This window comes from Grammomys surdaster, unplaced genomic scaffold, assembly GCF_004785775.1.
Source record: "Grammomys surdaster isolate TR1022 unplaced genomic scaffold, NIH_TR_1.0 219, whole genome shotgun sequence".
Lineage (NCBI taxonomy): Eukaryota > Metazoa > Chordata > Mammalia > Rodentia > Muridae > Grammomys > Grammomys surdaster.
The window spans coordinates 1,787,777-1,804,444 of record NW_021604664.1 but is presented as its reverse complement, the minus strand read 5'-3'; the positions used below and the strand labels follow the sequence as shown (position 1 = coordinate 1,804,444).

Here is a 16,668-nt window from a genome sequence, read left to right as displayed (position 1 = left end):
CCTGGCTGTCCTGGAACTCACTCTGTAGACCAGGCTGGCCTCAAACTCAGAAATCCGCCTGCCTCTGTCTCCCAAGTGCTGGGATTAAAGGTGTGCGCCACCATCGCCCGGCAAATTTGTCCTTTCAACATACATTCAGTTCAGTATACCAGTCTCAGATGTGAAAACAGATGTAAAACTTATCTATGCAGAGGGACAGGCCACAAGTGAGCTAGCCTGGAGAACTAGTGGAAGAGGAAACAAAGATGAGCAGAACAGGTGGGGAGGCCTATGGGCACACACAAATATAGAGCAGTACCCCAGGGAGGGAACTTGGAGGTGGAGGTAGGAGACAGCCAGCGGCAAAGTGCGCACAGAGCAGTAAGAACAACCTCAGAGCTCTCACATGCATGGGATTCAGGGGAGAAGGCAGTGCTGGAAAACAGACTGACCAGTGGCTCCCAGATTATGGACACTCTTAGAGCTAGAAGAAAACATACATGCTGGGGTAGAGTTTTAGTTCCTGATACCCAGAGTTCTCACACCATCTTTTCACACTTGGCATGTGACAGACAACAGCAACCCCAACTGCAACCACTCTTCCAGAGGCCCCATCCTCTGTTTCCTCTTTCTAAACACAAGGTAGATAGGTCACAGTTTCCCTCTGTGCTGCCCATATTGAGACATAGCTTGGCAAAATATGCTGGCACCGTTAAAAATCTAAGCCCTCCGTACTCAGAGTTGAGCTTGGTGAGACTCTCCCGGATAGATGCTCTCATGAGTCATGAAGCACAGTATCTCACAATGCTCCAGGGGTCTGCCCTGCCAGGGCAAGGGTGGGGCAGTACGCTCGTGGGCCGGAGGAAGAGCGCCAAGACAGAGCTGAGACGTACCTGTTCCAGATCCCTGCTGGAGACTGCCTAAGATCTTCTCGCCCAAGAGATGAATCAGTCGGGTTACAACCTTGGGGTAGAAGGAAGGAGGACAATCCTAAACCACATGTTTAATCGGTGAAATGCTGGGACTGGGAAATGTCACATGATATTAAACAGCACACTGGGTTTGCTTTTTCAAAACTGTCAGTGACTGGAACTAAACACAGGCTGCAGATTACAAGGACCCACACAACGTTCTGGTTTCCAGATGAGACTGTGCATGGCCAACATGGCAAGCACAGGTGTATCTGAGACACGGGTCCCTAGACACACCTGTTGGGATTGTGACCACACTAAGTGTGGGGAGACCCGTTTCAACTGTGGACTGGACTTCCTGTTGGGATTGTGACCATACTAAGTGTGGGGAGACCCATCACAACTGTGGACTGGACCTGGGTTCTGTAAGTGGAAAAGGGAGACGAGCCATATCACGCATGCGTTTGTTGCTACCAGTATTTAATTATAAATATAATAATGTGACAAATGCCTCCTCTAGCTCCTGTCACTGTGATTTCCCTACTCTGGGGGACAGGAACTGAGACTATGAGCAAAATAAAATAATTTCCTTTGTGTTTCTTTTGTCAGGGTATTTTATCACAACAAAAGGAAAAGAAATTAAGCCACCATGGGAAAGGAGCTTGCCTGGGGGGAGAGGGCCTCCCCCCCCCCCCCCCCGCCCGCCTGGAAACACAAAAGACGCAGAGAGTACACACTCTGTGGCCCTGAGCCTCACACTCCAGGTAGAAAATGACCTAAGGGACCATTCCATCCATGACCCCAGGCATGGCAAAGATGTGACAGTTACCTGAGAGGACAGCTCATCTGCTCATCTGCTGTGTTTTATGTCAATCAGGCACCAGGGCCACTCTAGCAAGCTAAGTTAGGGCTGTTTATTTGCCCCAGGATAGTGGGGTCAGAGCCCACATTAGATCTAAATGAAACTGTCCAGATTTTCAGATATAAAACAAAAACTAATCTGAGCAGAGAAGTCTGAAAACAAGACTGTCACCCACCTCAGCAGTTCTAGTTCAGAAACAACCCCTTAGGAGCACTCAGAGAATTCTACTATTATAAGTATCTGAATATGACGGGCAGTGGTGGCACACGCCTTTAATCCCAGCACTTGGGAGGCAGAGGCAGGCGGATTTCTGAGTTCGAGGCTAGCCTGGTCTACAGAGTGAGTTCCAGGACAGACAGGGCTACACAGAGAAACCCTGTCTCAAAAAACTAAAAAAAAAAAAAAAAAAAAAAAAAAAAAAGAAAGAAAGAAAGCCTTCCATCTTAGAGGGAAGCTCCTTAAGACAGGATATTCTAAAGTGGGGTTCCTCTATTCTGGAGGAAGCTCCTCGAGCTCAGGAAATAAACTATGTAAAGGCTTCAGGACATCCCTAAACCTACCACATATACAAGGTCTCTTGTCTACATAAGTGCATATAAGCAGTAAGGGCTGCTGACAGACACCCTCAGACAAGCAGAGCAGCCAGAAAGCTCAAATCATCTGATCTATCTGGAAAAGACACTGTGTAACTTATTGAGCTGCCTGCAGACTTCAAAGTTGCTCCAGGTCCCCAGCTCTGTGAGCTGTCACCCATGTTCGGGTGGGTCTTGTTGAGGCAGTGGTCATTTCTACACCTGTAAGTAACATCTCGCCATGTTTCTGAGATGAACCCAAACAGAAATCACTGGTTTATCAAGTTGCACTTTGGTGGTGTCCTTACTTTGTCTGTTACCAGTTCTATATCTGAGGTAAGTCTGGTTTTTGCATCATGTGTCCCCAGAAATCGTGCCATACAATAGTGTTAACAGTGTGACTCGTGTACCACTTTTACAACCTCCCAGTGTGTGTCTGCGTATAATTGACTAAATTCTCACCTGAGCCAGAAGTGCAGCTAGAAGCCCTGTGTGGCAGCCTTACCTCACCTGTGCAGCAGCCTCACCTCACCTGTGCAGCAGCCTCACCTCACCTGTGCAGCAGCCTCACCTCACCTGTGCAGCAGCCTCACCTCACCTGTGTGGCAGCCTCACCTGTGGGTACCTGCGCTTGATTGACGTCAGAGCTCCTGCTGGGAGCTTGGCTAGTTCTGAGTCTCGGACGGCATGCACTGTGGTTGCTCTGGCCTGGTGGGTTAGCGTCTCCACCTAAGGAAGAAGACACAAACTCAGAGGTCTCAAAGACCAGCCAAGGTTCAGGAGGGCCAGGCTGAGGAAGCCTGGAGTCTAGCCAAGGCATGTGCAGGTCAGATTCGTACACGTGCCCTAGGGTCTCTACTGCTCTGATAAGTCACAATGGCCAGAAGGACCTTGGGCTTACTTCATCTTATACTTCTGGGTCACAGTCCATCATTGAGGGATTTCAGGGCAGGAACTCAAACAGGACAAGACCCTGGAGGAAGAGCTAAAGCAGAGGCCATGGAGGAATGCTATTTACTGGCTTGCTCTGCTTGGATTTCTTAAACTACCCACAGCGATTTGGGCCCACACCAATCATTAACCAAAAAAATCTGGTGGGGGAATTTTCTCAACTGAAGTTCCCTCTTCTAAAATGATGGACGTATGGTGGCAGACTAGGCAGGATGTGGTAGGGTTACCAGGGCTACCCAGACCTTAGGGGGTGGCAAATACAGTCTTTCAGGTGATATATATTTGTTTGTAAACTACAGTTAGTTTTTAAAAGATTTGAGCTTGGGGTAGAGAGATGGCTGTGTGAGAGCACTGGATGTAGCATGAGTTCCGATAGCCAAAGCTACGGTGAGACCTTGTCTTTAAAAAACCAACAAGCCAGACAGTGGTGGCACAAAACTTTAATCTCAGCACTCAGGAGGCAGAGACAGGATGATCTCTGTGAGTTCAAGGCCAGCCTGGTCTACAGAGTGAGTTCCAGGACATCCAAGGCTACATAGAGAAATCTTGTCTTGGAAAACAAAAACAAAAAACCAAAACCAACCCCACCAAAACCTCTCCCCAAAATCCAAAACCAAGCAGACAAACAAAAGAGTTTTGGCTGTTCTTCCAAAGGACTGAGGTTCAATTCCCAGCACCCACAAAATGGCACACAGTTATCTATAACTCCAGTTCTAAGAGATCTGATGTCCTCTTTTCTTTTTTTTTTTTTTTTTTTTTAATTTTTTCTCTGTAGCTTACTCTGGCTTTGAAGTCACAGAGATGCACCTACCTCCACCTTCTGAGTGCTGGGATTAAAAGCATGTGTCACCACTGTAACCTCTGATGCCCTCTTTTGGCCTCTCTGGGCACACAGAAAAAACACTCATGTACATCAGAACAAAACAACACAAAATAACAAAAAACACCTCTCTCTCTCTCTCTCTCTCTCTCTCTCTCTCTCTCTCTCTCTCTCTCTCCACACACACACACACACACACACACACACAGAGAGAGAGATATACTTGTTGTTCTAATGTATACGAGGTTTACTGGTTTAAAAGCCTCTATGTGTTTAGGAAGCTGATGCAGAAGGATCGGCACAAGTGCAAGGCCAGCTCAAGTCTATTGGTGAGTTCCAAGCCCACCTGGGTTAGGGCAAGACCCTGTCTCAAGGAAAAAACAAACAAACAAACAAACAAACAAACCATCTGCAGCCAGAGGCACAGACTGGAATTCACTGTCCTCATTCAGCTCTATGAGCCCAACACTGTGACATCCTGGAGCTGGTCACTAACAGATAAGGACAAGAGAGCCACCTAGGTAGGCAGCAGAGGGAAGCTAGAGTAAAGCTACTAGTCAAGTCCTTTTGGATACTATCCACAAAGGCTTCAGCACTGGCTGGGTGCAAATAAGCAGCCAGAAACCAGAGAACAGAATCTTGGCTCTCCCAGAAGGCCAAGATAGGGCCCTAGAAAAAGGCAGGGCCAGCAGGGAGGGGATGGGGGACAGTTACGCTCCTGAAGTCACCCAAGCTTCCTCCTTCTCTTCAGGTAGCTAGACAGACAGTCAGGTTCCAGACTGTCATGGAAGGCAAAGAGGGTAGCTGGCACCTACCACACCAACAAGGTCTCCTCGGCCATATTCCCCTGCCAGTCGTTTTTTCCCATCATCCTTTCGGATCACAGAGCGCAGCCTGCCACTGAGGACGATGTATGTGCAGTCAGACTTGTCCCCTTGCCTGCAGAGACACAAAGGAGCTCAGATGAGCAGCCCATGCTGCTCACAGAACCAGCTCCAGGGCAGCTGACCACACCCTAGAATGCAACCAATGAAAAGCATGTAGACCTCTGGGGATGCTTTGGTTTGTAAAGCAGTTACTGGGCCAGGTGTGGTGGGACACCCTCTAATTCCTGCACTCAGTAGACAGAGACAGGTGAATCTCACTGAGTCAGAAGCCAGCCTGGTCTACACAGTGAATTCTTGACCAGCCAAGCCTACATAGTGAGACCCTGTCTCAAATAAGTAAGTAAGTAAATAAATAAATAAATACATAAATAAAATAATATAAATAATATAATGTGCAATTACTTCTCACTTTAAAATATTTGTGTTTGCACATGTGGGTTTACAACTACTTCAAATAAGTATTTTAACTTTTCCTTTAGCTTAAATCTTTTTTTTTTTTTTTTTAAAGATTTATTTATTTTATTTATGAGTACACTGTAGCTGTCTTCAGACACACCAGAAGAGGGCATCGAATCTCATTACAGATGGTTGTAAGCCACCATGTGGTTGCTGGGATTTGAACTCAGGACCTCTGGAAGAGCAGTCAGTGCTCTTAACCACTCAGCCATCTCTCCAGCCCTTTAGCTTAAATCTTAAGCATCATAAAAATCGCCAGTTGGGCTGTAGAGATGGCTCAGTGGTTAAGAACACTGACTGCTGCAAAGGTCCCTGAGTTCAATTCCCAGCAACCACGTGGTGGCTCACAACCATCTGTAATGGGACCTGATGCCCTCTTCTGGTGTGTCTGAAGACAGCAACAGTGTACTCATATATAAAAGATTAAAAATCAAAATCAAAAAAGAAAAGAAAGAAAAGAAAATATTTCTTTAAAAAAAAAAAATCGAGCTGGGCAGTGGTGGCGCACGCCTTTAATCCCAGCACTTGGGAGGCAGAGGCAGGCGGATTTCTGAGTTCGAGGCCAGCCTGGTCTACAGAGTGAGTTCCAGGACAGCCAGGGCTATACAGAGAAACCCTGTCTAAAAAAACAAAACAAAACAAACAACAACAACAAAAAAATCGACACCTATAACCCAGGTCTCTGACCTGAGCAGAGGTGAAGCCAACAAAGGCAGCCCAGCTTGGGTCAGAGGAAAAGACCTGGAACAGTTACTACAGCAGCTCCTGACAAAAGCCGTGTCAGATGGCTCCAGGGTTTTTTAATAGGATGATGTGGTTCACGTCTATGCACATGGAAAGCTGTCTGCTAAAAGTGCATTTGTGTCTATGTATATGCACAGAACCCAGGATGATGTCAATGTTTCCATAAGTGCAGGAGTGGGGAGTGGATAAGGAACTCACCCACTTTGTTGTACAATCTTCACAGGCATGGATCTGGTCTATCAGCCATACCACTATCCATCAGCAAGGATGTGCAGTGAAGGAGACCCCTCAGGCCTCTGTACACTGTACACCCTTGGGCCTTTATATACTATCTACCTGTGGCTTTCTCTGTACACTATACATCTGTGAGTTTTACCTGTATATGGCACGTCCAGCCTCCACTTCCATCCAGTCTAGAGCAAAATCAATCTGCCGTACAAAGGAAGACATCCTCTTCACAACTGTGTGTGCCACACCCAGGACGACATCTGGCCGTTTCTTCATGATCCTGTCATGCAATCTCAAGTCATTCCCATTGCCATGAGGCCTCCTCTCACCTTCCGTCTTATGTCCAGACCTACTAGATCTGCTCCTCACAAGAGTCACAGCATTTGCCGGGCGGTGGTGGCGCACGCCTTTGATCCCAGCACTTGGGAGGCAGAGGCAGGTGGATTTCTGAGTTCGAGGCCAGCCTGGTCTACAGAGTGAGTTCCAGGACAGCCAGGGCTACACAGAGAAACCCTGTCTCGAAAAACCAAAAAAAAAAACAAAAACAAAAACAAAAGAGTCACAGCATTTGAGAGTAGCAGAGCTTTCAACCTTACCTACAGAAGGACTCTTGATTGTTTACTTTGAGGGAAGAAGACACTGAGGGCTGAGACAGGAGGTACCTAGACAGCCATCTGCTCTCAGCTGCACAGGAACAATGGATTTGGGGGATAAAAGACTACCCACACAATTGTCCACTTCATGCAAGGCCCCTTGAGCACAGGCCACCCCTAAGCTCCAGGTTATGAGAAGAGGGTTCCAGCTCCACATGTGCAGACTCATGAGTCTGACAGCTAGTACAAAGAGGTGTGCAGTGTGGGGAGGGTCATTTGTGTCTGTGTATATGCACAGGGGCTTTGAACCTGAAAGCATGGAGTCTACCTGGGTGGGCATAGAATGCTGAGGGTTCTGATCAAGAACATTGTCACCTTTCTGGTGACTGTATGAGGAGACTGTGGAAGGCAGGACAACAGCAAGGGATATCATGGTGGCTCCAGGGCTGGGGTCAGGGCCCCATAGATACATATAACTCATGGGCTATTTATATACACTGGGCAGGAGAGAACCAAGAAAGGACTCCAGGCTAGGCCCAGTGACAGGAGATGGAACAGCCAGTCTATTAGAAATGGGGAAAGAGCATTGCCATGTGCATTAGCTAATACTCCCGCTATCGAGTGAGCCTTCACCATCCCAGGGCAGTAAGGCAAATACCAGACGATGATAGCTTCAGAGAGGCCAATGATATCATTCTATCCCCAAGATTGGATGAGAGTCCCCCATGACATTTGCTGGACCATGTCTGTAAAGTGAGAAATACCTTTATACACATACAACCACATGCATGCAGACAAGGACATTCAAAGGTATGTACACCCAGAGAATAGAATACATAGAGATACACATAGGCAAGGACATGTAATGCATGTACACACAGATGAAAACACACAAAGAAGTTCACATAAAAAAAACATTAACAGACATGTACATATATAAGCCAGGATATCCATATATGTGCATACATGCAGATGTGGACATAGACAAGGATATATAGACAGATATATACACAAAGGCTCATGGAGAAACATGAATAAGGACATGGAGAGAAGACCAAACATGCATACATAGACAGTAACATATAGACACACTCAGACATGTGGATAAGGACATGTACTGCACACACAGAGACCTGTACGTAGACCTGTAGGACCACAGACAAACGCATATGCATAGGCAAGGGGGGGATCAGGCTAGACCAAGGTCAGAGGAGTAAAGAGAAAAAAGCAAGGGCATGGGGTCCTGGTGACCACACCAACAAAGTGACTCTGGTCCACCCCCCTGACTACACTTCTTGAGCTTTGCCTTGGTACAGACGGACGGGGTAGGGACTGGGGATAGCAGACTGAGAGCATGCTCTGTATCTCTGAGGAGATCCTTGCAGCTCAAGAGGAAGGCAAACTCCACTTCATCCTGGGACCCCATGCTAGCAGAGGGGCCGAGTGAGGCCCAGTTCTACCTCCTTGGGATGTCTCCCATCTGTGAAATGAGGTCCTCACCCTCAGCATACTGAAAATACCAGAGGTACAGTATCAGGGGACCAGGCCAGAGGCATTCAAGCAAATCCTAGGAGAAGGATGCTACATCTGGAGGAGGCCTTCCCTTCCCTGGCCTCCACTACTGTTTTGAAAGCACTTTGGTTGAAACAATTTTTAAGCTGCTACATTTCCACACCTTCTGGCCCCTGACTTCCTCTATCTGAGCATCAACTTTCAGGTAGGAGAGTTACAAGGTCATAGCAGATATCAGGTATGGATGAAGAAGAGGCCTTCTAGCAACGTGGATACAAAGATGGACGATGGTTGGCACAGAGGAATGTGAGGGGAGGTTGCTCAACTAAACTCAGAAAAAATGTGGACCCTGATGGACACCACCCCAAAGCAAGAAACAAATTAAGACAATTTTTAATCTTATGCTCTGGGACTCGCAGGACAACTAGAAAGGCCAGCAGAAGACGCAGCCTGTGGCCCTCTCAGACAAGCTGAGGAGGACAACACTGGGGGTGAAGGGCATGTTTGGTGGATAGGCAGATCCAAGTTTCCAGTTCTGTATAACAACCTACACTGATGGTGGTGGAACATGGCTTTAACCCCAGCACTCAGGAGGCAGATGCAAGTGAATCTTTGTGAATTTGAGGCCAGCCTGCTCTACAGAGTGAGTTCCAGGACAATTAGGGCTACAAAGAGAAATCCTGTCTCGAAAAACAAACAACAAAGCCCCCACCTATACTGACTTAAGGAAGGAGAGTGAGCAGAACACTCCATGACCAGCACCGTGCCTTTCCAGCCAGACCTAGTCTACTCTGAACAGGCTTCTAGGCAATGAGCCAGACCCTAATCCCAGCTCTACCCCCATACGTGTGGACACAAACGTACAACAACAAGATATGACTGAGCCAGACCCATATAGCAACAGAGAAAGTAGCAAATGTCAGCTATCGCAAGCCACATGGAGGCTCTCTGAATGAACCCTGAACCTGTGTATGGACACCAGTGTATGCACACCAGTGTATGCACCTATGAGCTAAAGAGCCAGGAGAGAGCCCTCAGGGACAACAGACCCAGGAGACAGGTGAGCAGGACAGAGAAGAGCAGAGAGAAGGGACAAGGAGACTCACTCATAGAAGTGGGCCTTTGAGATGGACAAAAAGCTGCAGTCTCGGTTGGCTCTGATGGTGAACATGAGGGGCTCTCCGGTGAGTACCGCCAGCTGTCCCACCATCTCCCCGGGGTGTGTGAGGAACAGGCAAGTATCCTCCAAGCTGTCAATCTTTTGCTGATACACATGCAGCATCCCCGAGACCACAAACAAAATGTTGACATCCTGAGAAAAGCAGAGAAGGCTACCTTCAGCACAATATATGTGACAGTGGCCCAGAATGTCCTATGGACCCAGAACCCAGGGAAGTTTCCTGAGCCCCATAGAGTCACACTGGTACAGGCAGCTGCTCCTTTGCCTATTCTAGGTTGTATGTAAGCAGCCTTGGACATGTTTCCACTCAGAACATTATAACAGTCCTATAGCTTCATTATTTAGTGCCTTTTTATTTTATCACCTACAGGGAATTTCCTTTCTCAATCTCAGGCACACGTACCTTCCCTCTTCACATGCCCTTCCACTGCTCTACAAAATGTCAGTCCATTTCCCCATAGGAATGAAGGAGCAGCCCGTCCCTTTGAAGCTCTAGAGAGCTACCCTTTATCCACTATGGAACTCACTGCAAATCTTCTCACCCAAACCCCTTAGGTTCCAGAAAAGGTGCCAAGATAGCAGGCACAACCACGGAGAAGCCTAGTGTCTAAGCCCTGGGCTGTCCAGAGACTAAGACAGTGAGTGTGGAGAGCTCCAGCAATGTGGCACTGGGACAACTTCCAACCACTGTGCCCTCACGCACACTCCACCCAGCACTGAGCTGCAGGGAGAGCGGTTCCTATGACCTTTAGGATTGGGGTTCTTAACTCACCTGATCTCCCTGCTTTGACACTGTGGTGCCTGAAGGAGCATGAAGAAACGCCACCCGGCCATCCAACAGGGATGGGTCCTAAAACACAACAGATTTCAAGAAGGAACATGAAGAGTGGGCCCTGAGAGGCTAGGACAGAGGCAACATGGGTATGGCTGTGTCACGTGCTTCCCTAAGGCCTGTACACTAACAGACAAAATTGTATTCTGTACAAAAGATTGGTGGAACACAGCAGAAAATGCAGAGATGCAAACCAATATGCTTACGAATTTACACAAGACAGGGCAGAATTATTTCAGTAAGAAAAGGCAATTCATTTCAGAAAGATCACTGGCATAAAGGGAAGACACCAAAGTGGAACCCTCTCCATACTCATTACAAAAACCAAACAACTAGTACAACCCAAAACTCAGGAGACTGAGGCACAAGAATCTCTTCAACTCACAAGTTCAAGTCAAGCAGGAGAGTGCGCTTGCGCTCGCTCTCTCGCGCTCTCTCTCTCTCTCTCTCTCTCTCTCTCTCTCTCTCTCTCTCTCTCTTCTTTCCTTCTTGAGACATGGATTGCTCTTTTAAAACGTCAACTTAGATAAATCTAACTAGGGTACCCTCTCCCATCCCAGCTGCAGAATCTGGCTCTGCCTCAAGCCTCATGAGGTCAGGAATAACCTGGGATCCAGCACAACTGAGGATGGTCAGAGCACACAGGAGCTTGCAGGGACTGAGTGTCTGGATGTATATGGGCATGATACCTGCATAGGCCTGGAAAAAAAAATCAAATTTAAATTTACAGCTCTTAGTGATAGTAAAACAAAACTACTAAGAAAGGTAAGAAAGGTCACCAGCCACCATGAGAAAATGGTAGTAAGGAGCTAGAGAGATGGCTCAGTGTTTTGGTTTTTTTTTTTTTTTTTTTTTTTTTTTTTTTTTTTTTTTGGTTTTTCCAAGACAGGGTTTCTCTGTGTAGCCCTGGCTGTCCTGGAACTCACTCTGTAGACCAGGCTGGCCTCGAACTCAGAAATCCGCCTGCCTCTGCCTCCCAAGTGCTGGGATTAAAGGCGTGTGCCATCACCACCCGGCAATGGCTCAGTGTTTAAGAGCGTTTGTTGCTCTTGCAGAAGACTCAGGTTTGGTTCTAAGCAACTGCATGGTGGCTCAATCAACAGAGGCCATCTCTGAACCCTAAACTCATGGGAAGAATGCTAGCTCAATGAAGAGGCTATGAAAAGAAAGTCAGAGAGAGAAGGTGTCTTAGTCAGGGTTTCTATTCCTGCACAAACATCATGACCAAGATGCAAGTTGGGAAGAAAAGGGTTTATTCAGCTTACACTTCCACATTGCTGTTCATCACCAAAGGAGGTCAGGACTGGAACTTGCACAGGACAGAGGCCACGGAGGGACATTTTTTCTGGCTTGCTTCCCCTGGCTTGCTCAGCTTGCTTTCTTATAGAATCCAGGACTACCAACCCAGGGATGGCACCACCCACAACAGGCCCTCCCACCCTTGATCATTAGTTAAGAAAATGCCTTACAGCTGGATCTCATGGAGGCATTTCCTCAAGGGAGGCTCCTTTCTCTGTGATAACTCCAGCTTGTGTCAAGCTGACACAAAACCAGCCAGTACAGAAGGTAACTAAGGAGAAAAGCTGTGGGGACACATGAGCTAGCTCAGCATGGATCTTTCCGTCACTTACAGAGCTACTGAGATAACCAGAAAACTGGACACTAGCTAAACAGTCTTGTCTGCTGCAGAAAGAAGAGTATCAACTTAGGGTTCCCATGATGCCAACAGTGAATATTCCAATGTCATACACAGAAGCAGGGATGGCCTGAGCAAAACCCACAAGTGACTAAACACACATGGCTCTGAGAGACAGACCTCTTAGAGAGAACACTACTGACAAAATAGGAAACTTTAAAGCTTTTAGCAATACCTAGAATCTCAAATCTCCCTCTCTGTCTCTGTCTCTCTGTCTGTCTCTGTCTCTCTGTCTGTCTCTGTCTTTCTCTCTGTCTTTCTCTCTCTCTCTCCCTCCCTCCCTCCCTCCCTCCGTGTCTCTGTCTCTGTCTCTGTCTCTCTCTCTGTGTATACATGTGCATGTGTTTTCACAGTGGCCTGTATGGTTGGTGGTAGGTGTCCATGTCAAGAAATCTCTTCCTTTAAAAAACTGTTTATTGCATTTACATATTTTTTTTTGCAGGGGAGGCACTCGTGTAACAGTGTACATGTGAAGGTCAGAGGACAACCTGCAAAAGTTGGTTTTCTTCTACCATCATGTGGGTCCCAGGGATCAGATTCAGGTCATCAGGCCTGCTGGCAAATGCCTTTATCCATGAACTACCTTCACATCCCATTTCTTTGTTTTCTTGTCTGAATTTCTTTGAGGCTAGAGAGATGGCTCAGTGGTTAAAAGCACTAGTTGCTCTTCCAGAGGGCCTGGGTTCAATTCTCAGTACCCACATGGCAGCTCACAGCTGTCTGTAACGCCAGTTCCAGGGTACCTGACACCCTCGTACAGGCACTAAACCAATGCACATACATTAAATGTTTTAAATTATTTATTTTTATTTTGTGTATGAGTGCTTTGTTTGTATGCATGTAAGTGTACCGTGTGCATGCACTGCCAACAGAGGTCAGAAGAGGGCATCAGATATCCTGGAACTAGAGTTACAGAGTTGTAAATCAGCTTGTAAGTGCTGGGAATTGAACCCCAGTCCTCTGGAAGAGAAGCAAATGCTTTTATTTGCCAAGCCACTTATTAGTCCCTCCACCTTATTTTTTGAAACTGGGTCTCTCAGTAAATAGGGAGCTCCCTGTTTCAGCTGGGCACGCTACTCAGCAAGCCCCAGAATTTGACTGTCTCTGTCCCTGCCCCACACTGCCCTAGGGTTGTCGTTACAAACACACACAACTACCTACCCTATGATAACCACTCCCACTCTGAGTGCTGGGGATCCACACTTAGGCCCTCATGCTTGAATAGCAAGCAAGTACTTTACCCACTGATTTGGCTTCCCAGTCCCAAACTAGAAACAGCTTAATGGTGACAGCAGATTTCTATAAGAAGTAGAAATTATAGAAGCATAAAAAAATAACCAAACTTGGGCCCCTAACTCCAGTGGGCATCCCCTGTTCAAGTGTAGGCCAAGCCAGCCAAAAGAACAGGTGAGTCGCCTACCCTTGGAACTCTCCCACTCCCACAGTTTGGCTCCCAGTGACCCAACCCTTACTATGTGTCTCTTTAAAAGCTCTCAGTGCTCTGGAGTGCAGCTCAAGAATGGTGCTCCTGAGTATGTGCGGCCATTATTCCCCTGCTGCTTTCAAACTAATAATGACAAAGAAAAAGGAAAAGCCAGACACACACACACACACACACACACACAGAGAGAGAGAGAGAGAGAGAGAGAGAGAGAGAGAGAGAGAGAGAGACAGACAGGGCCCAGAGAGAGAAAGAGCCAGAGAGCCAGAAAAGTCAGTCTGACACCCTAACAGCTGGTACTAAGTCTTGAGTCCTCCCCAGTTTCTGAGGGAGTAAACTGAGATGTTCCATGGTCTAGCAGGTCCTCATGGAGGGTAAACAAGGTACACATGGTGTCTGGAAACAACTGGGTCACTATAACTGCTGGCAGTCCATATGTCCACCAGCAGTGTGGGTGACTGAAGGACTAAGGTCAAAGTACTCACAGAATGGACAATGGACAGTGATGATGGAGACAGAATTCCAACCACAGACCACATGTGAGTCAACCAACATGCTGAACACATGGCAATCAATCCCTCTAGTAAACATACTTGGCATCAATTACTTAGCCTAGGGTCAGGTGAAATCAACCAGGGCATCTAGGGGTACAGCCTGGTGCAGAGAGGACTAACTGGGGAGAAGGCTGACCCGAGACACGCATAGTGGGCTTGAGGGCTGCTTAGAATTTGCATTCCATCCTTGTACTCTTGTTTGAATGAAAATGACTCCAGCAGTAGTGACCCACACCAGGACTCAGGAGGCAGATCCAGGGGAATCTCCAAGTTAAAGGCCAGCCTGGTCTACAGAGTTCCAGGACACAAAGAAACCCTGTCTCAAAAAACCAAACACACACACACACACACACACACACACACATGCACACGCACACACGATAATAGCTCCCATATGTAGCAGTAAGTCTTTAAACTGCTCTGCACTCCTGGCAGGTGATCTTGCACTTCACCCCATCCAATCTGGATCTTGGAGAGAAAAACACACACACACTGCCTTTATATTTTAATATGCCTTAATTAGCTCCCTCTGATATTCTTGAGTTATTCCCTTCTAAAATCTATACTTTCTCTCTGATACCCCAGTCCCAATTGGGGGAGTGGCCCCTGGGACTGCTCTTCCCTGACTCTTACATGGTTGGTCTCTGTCTTCCACTGCTCTCATGCTTGTGTCCTCTCCTTCTTTCTGCCCTGGTGATTCTCCTTCTCCCTGTCATGAGTTTCCTCTCTGGGAATTCTCAAAGTCCCACCTTTGTCCCCCTGCCCAGCCATTGGCCACTGGCTCTTTATTGACCAGTCAGAAAAGCAATTGTTGCCAGGGACCCTGTAGGGGACATGTGAATTCTCATGTAAGCATAAATTCAATCTTTAACATCTCACCCTTTTCGTCCAATAAAAAAGGCTCTTTTCTCTCAGACAAAAACTGAGCACAACCATAACAATTATGTAAATTATAAAGTATGATATATAACTAATATCTAGTCTATCAATTTTGTGTATAAATATATAATATCATATATATATTTTAATATATATATATAACATTTAAAGAGCTTACAATTCTATACCCAAATTATGTTTCGATTTTAACTTGTATTATCATCTGAAAACCAATCTTTCAAATCAGTATCATCTTCCATTATCTATTATTCTATCTATCATTAATCAATGTTAACTTAAGTTTGATTATGAGACTATAACTAGTCTTCAATCCTGTCAGAAATCTAAGAACAAATTAAATATTAACTGAATATATAGGAAGCATAAAACATAGCTTCCAAAATTTAACCAAACTGTAGAGACACCTGATACATGGACAGTCCCCCATTTCTCAAAACACTGGAACATCAGTCTTCAGGCTCATGTATTTGAATACTTGGTCCCCATTTGAAGAACTGTTTGAGACGGGGTAAGAGATGTAGTAGCCTTGTTGACTGTCACTAGGGGCAGGCTTTGAGATTTCAAAAGACTCACACCATTGTGCCTCTTTGCTTCCTGTTTGTGGACTGGGATGTGAGGTCTCAGGCTGCTCCAGCACCCTGCTTGCCTGACAGCTGCTATGCTTCCCACTATGATGGTGATAGGCTTCTATCCCTCTGGAATTATAAGCCTCAAATAAATTCTTCCTTCTATAACTTACCTTGGCCATGATGTTTTATCACAACAACAACAACACAAACTAATACAGCTGGTTTTGTGGGCCCTTAGAAAGGTAAACACAGGCGTTTTCCTAGCCTGTGCACAGGTCTTCATAGTGTTTAAAAGCATGAGTGAGATGGGACTAGGAATATGTCTATGTCAATAAAGCACTTGCCTTAGAAGCACAAGGACCTGACTTTGATCCTTAAAACCCAAGCTTAAAAGGCTGGTATACACTTAGCATCCCAGTGTTGGTAAGACAGTGCCGAGGGAGTCTTGCGGGTTCACTGTCAGCCTAATCAGCAGGCTTCAGGTCACTGAGAGACCCTGCTTCACAGGAGGTGGATGTGTCCCTGAGGGAACACCCAAAGCTGCTCTCTTAGCCTCCACACACTGTGGTGATCTGAATAAGAATGGCCCCCGTTGGCTCACAGCTGTGAAAGCGCTCATCAGGGAGTGGGGCTACTTGAGAGGGATTAGGAGGTGTGGCCTTGTTGTAGAAGTGTTTCACAGGGGATGAGGAAGGCGGGTAGGCTTTGGGGTTTCAAATGTTCAAGCCAGGCCCACCCAGTGTCTCTGTCTTCCTACTGCCTGCCCATCCGGATGTACAACTCTCAGCTCCTTCTCCATCACCATGTCTGCCTGCATGCTGTCACGGTTCCCACCATGATGAAACAGACTAAACCTCTGAATGTAAGCCAGCCCCAATTAAATGGTTTTATAAGCATTTCCATAGTCATGGCATATCTTCATAATAATAAAACACTAAGACACATGTATATATATATATATATATATATATATATATATAT

General features: G+C 46.5%; 1 protein-coding gene across 2 annotated transcripts in view; it reads right to left on the bottom strand.

Annotated features, from left to right (window-relative positions):
• Positions 1-16,668, bottom strand: part of Pnpla7 (patatin like phospholipase domain containing 7) — a 76,858-nt gene that overhangs the window by 29,584 nt on the left and 30,606 nt on the right. For both annotated transcript variants that reach the window (XM_028772777.1, XM_028772778.1), the window contains exons 15-20: positions 10,468-10,545; positions 9,622-9,827; positions 6,559-6,690; positions 4,911-5,034; positions 2,940-3,053; positions 873-942 (exon numbers count right to left, since the gene is read on the bottom strand). In XM_028772777.1, the coding sequence (XP_028628610.1) occupies positions 873-942; positions 2,940-3,053; positions 4,911-5,034; positions 6,559-6,690; positions 9,622-9,827; positions 10,468-10,545 (724 nt within the window). The remainder of the gene's footprint in view (positions 1-872; positions 943-2,939; positions 3,054-4,910; positions 5,035-6,558; positions 6,691-9,621; positions 9,828-10,467; positions 10,546-16,668) is intronic.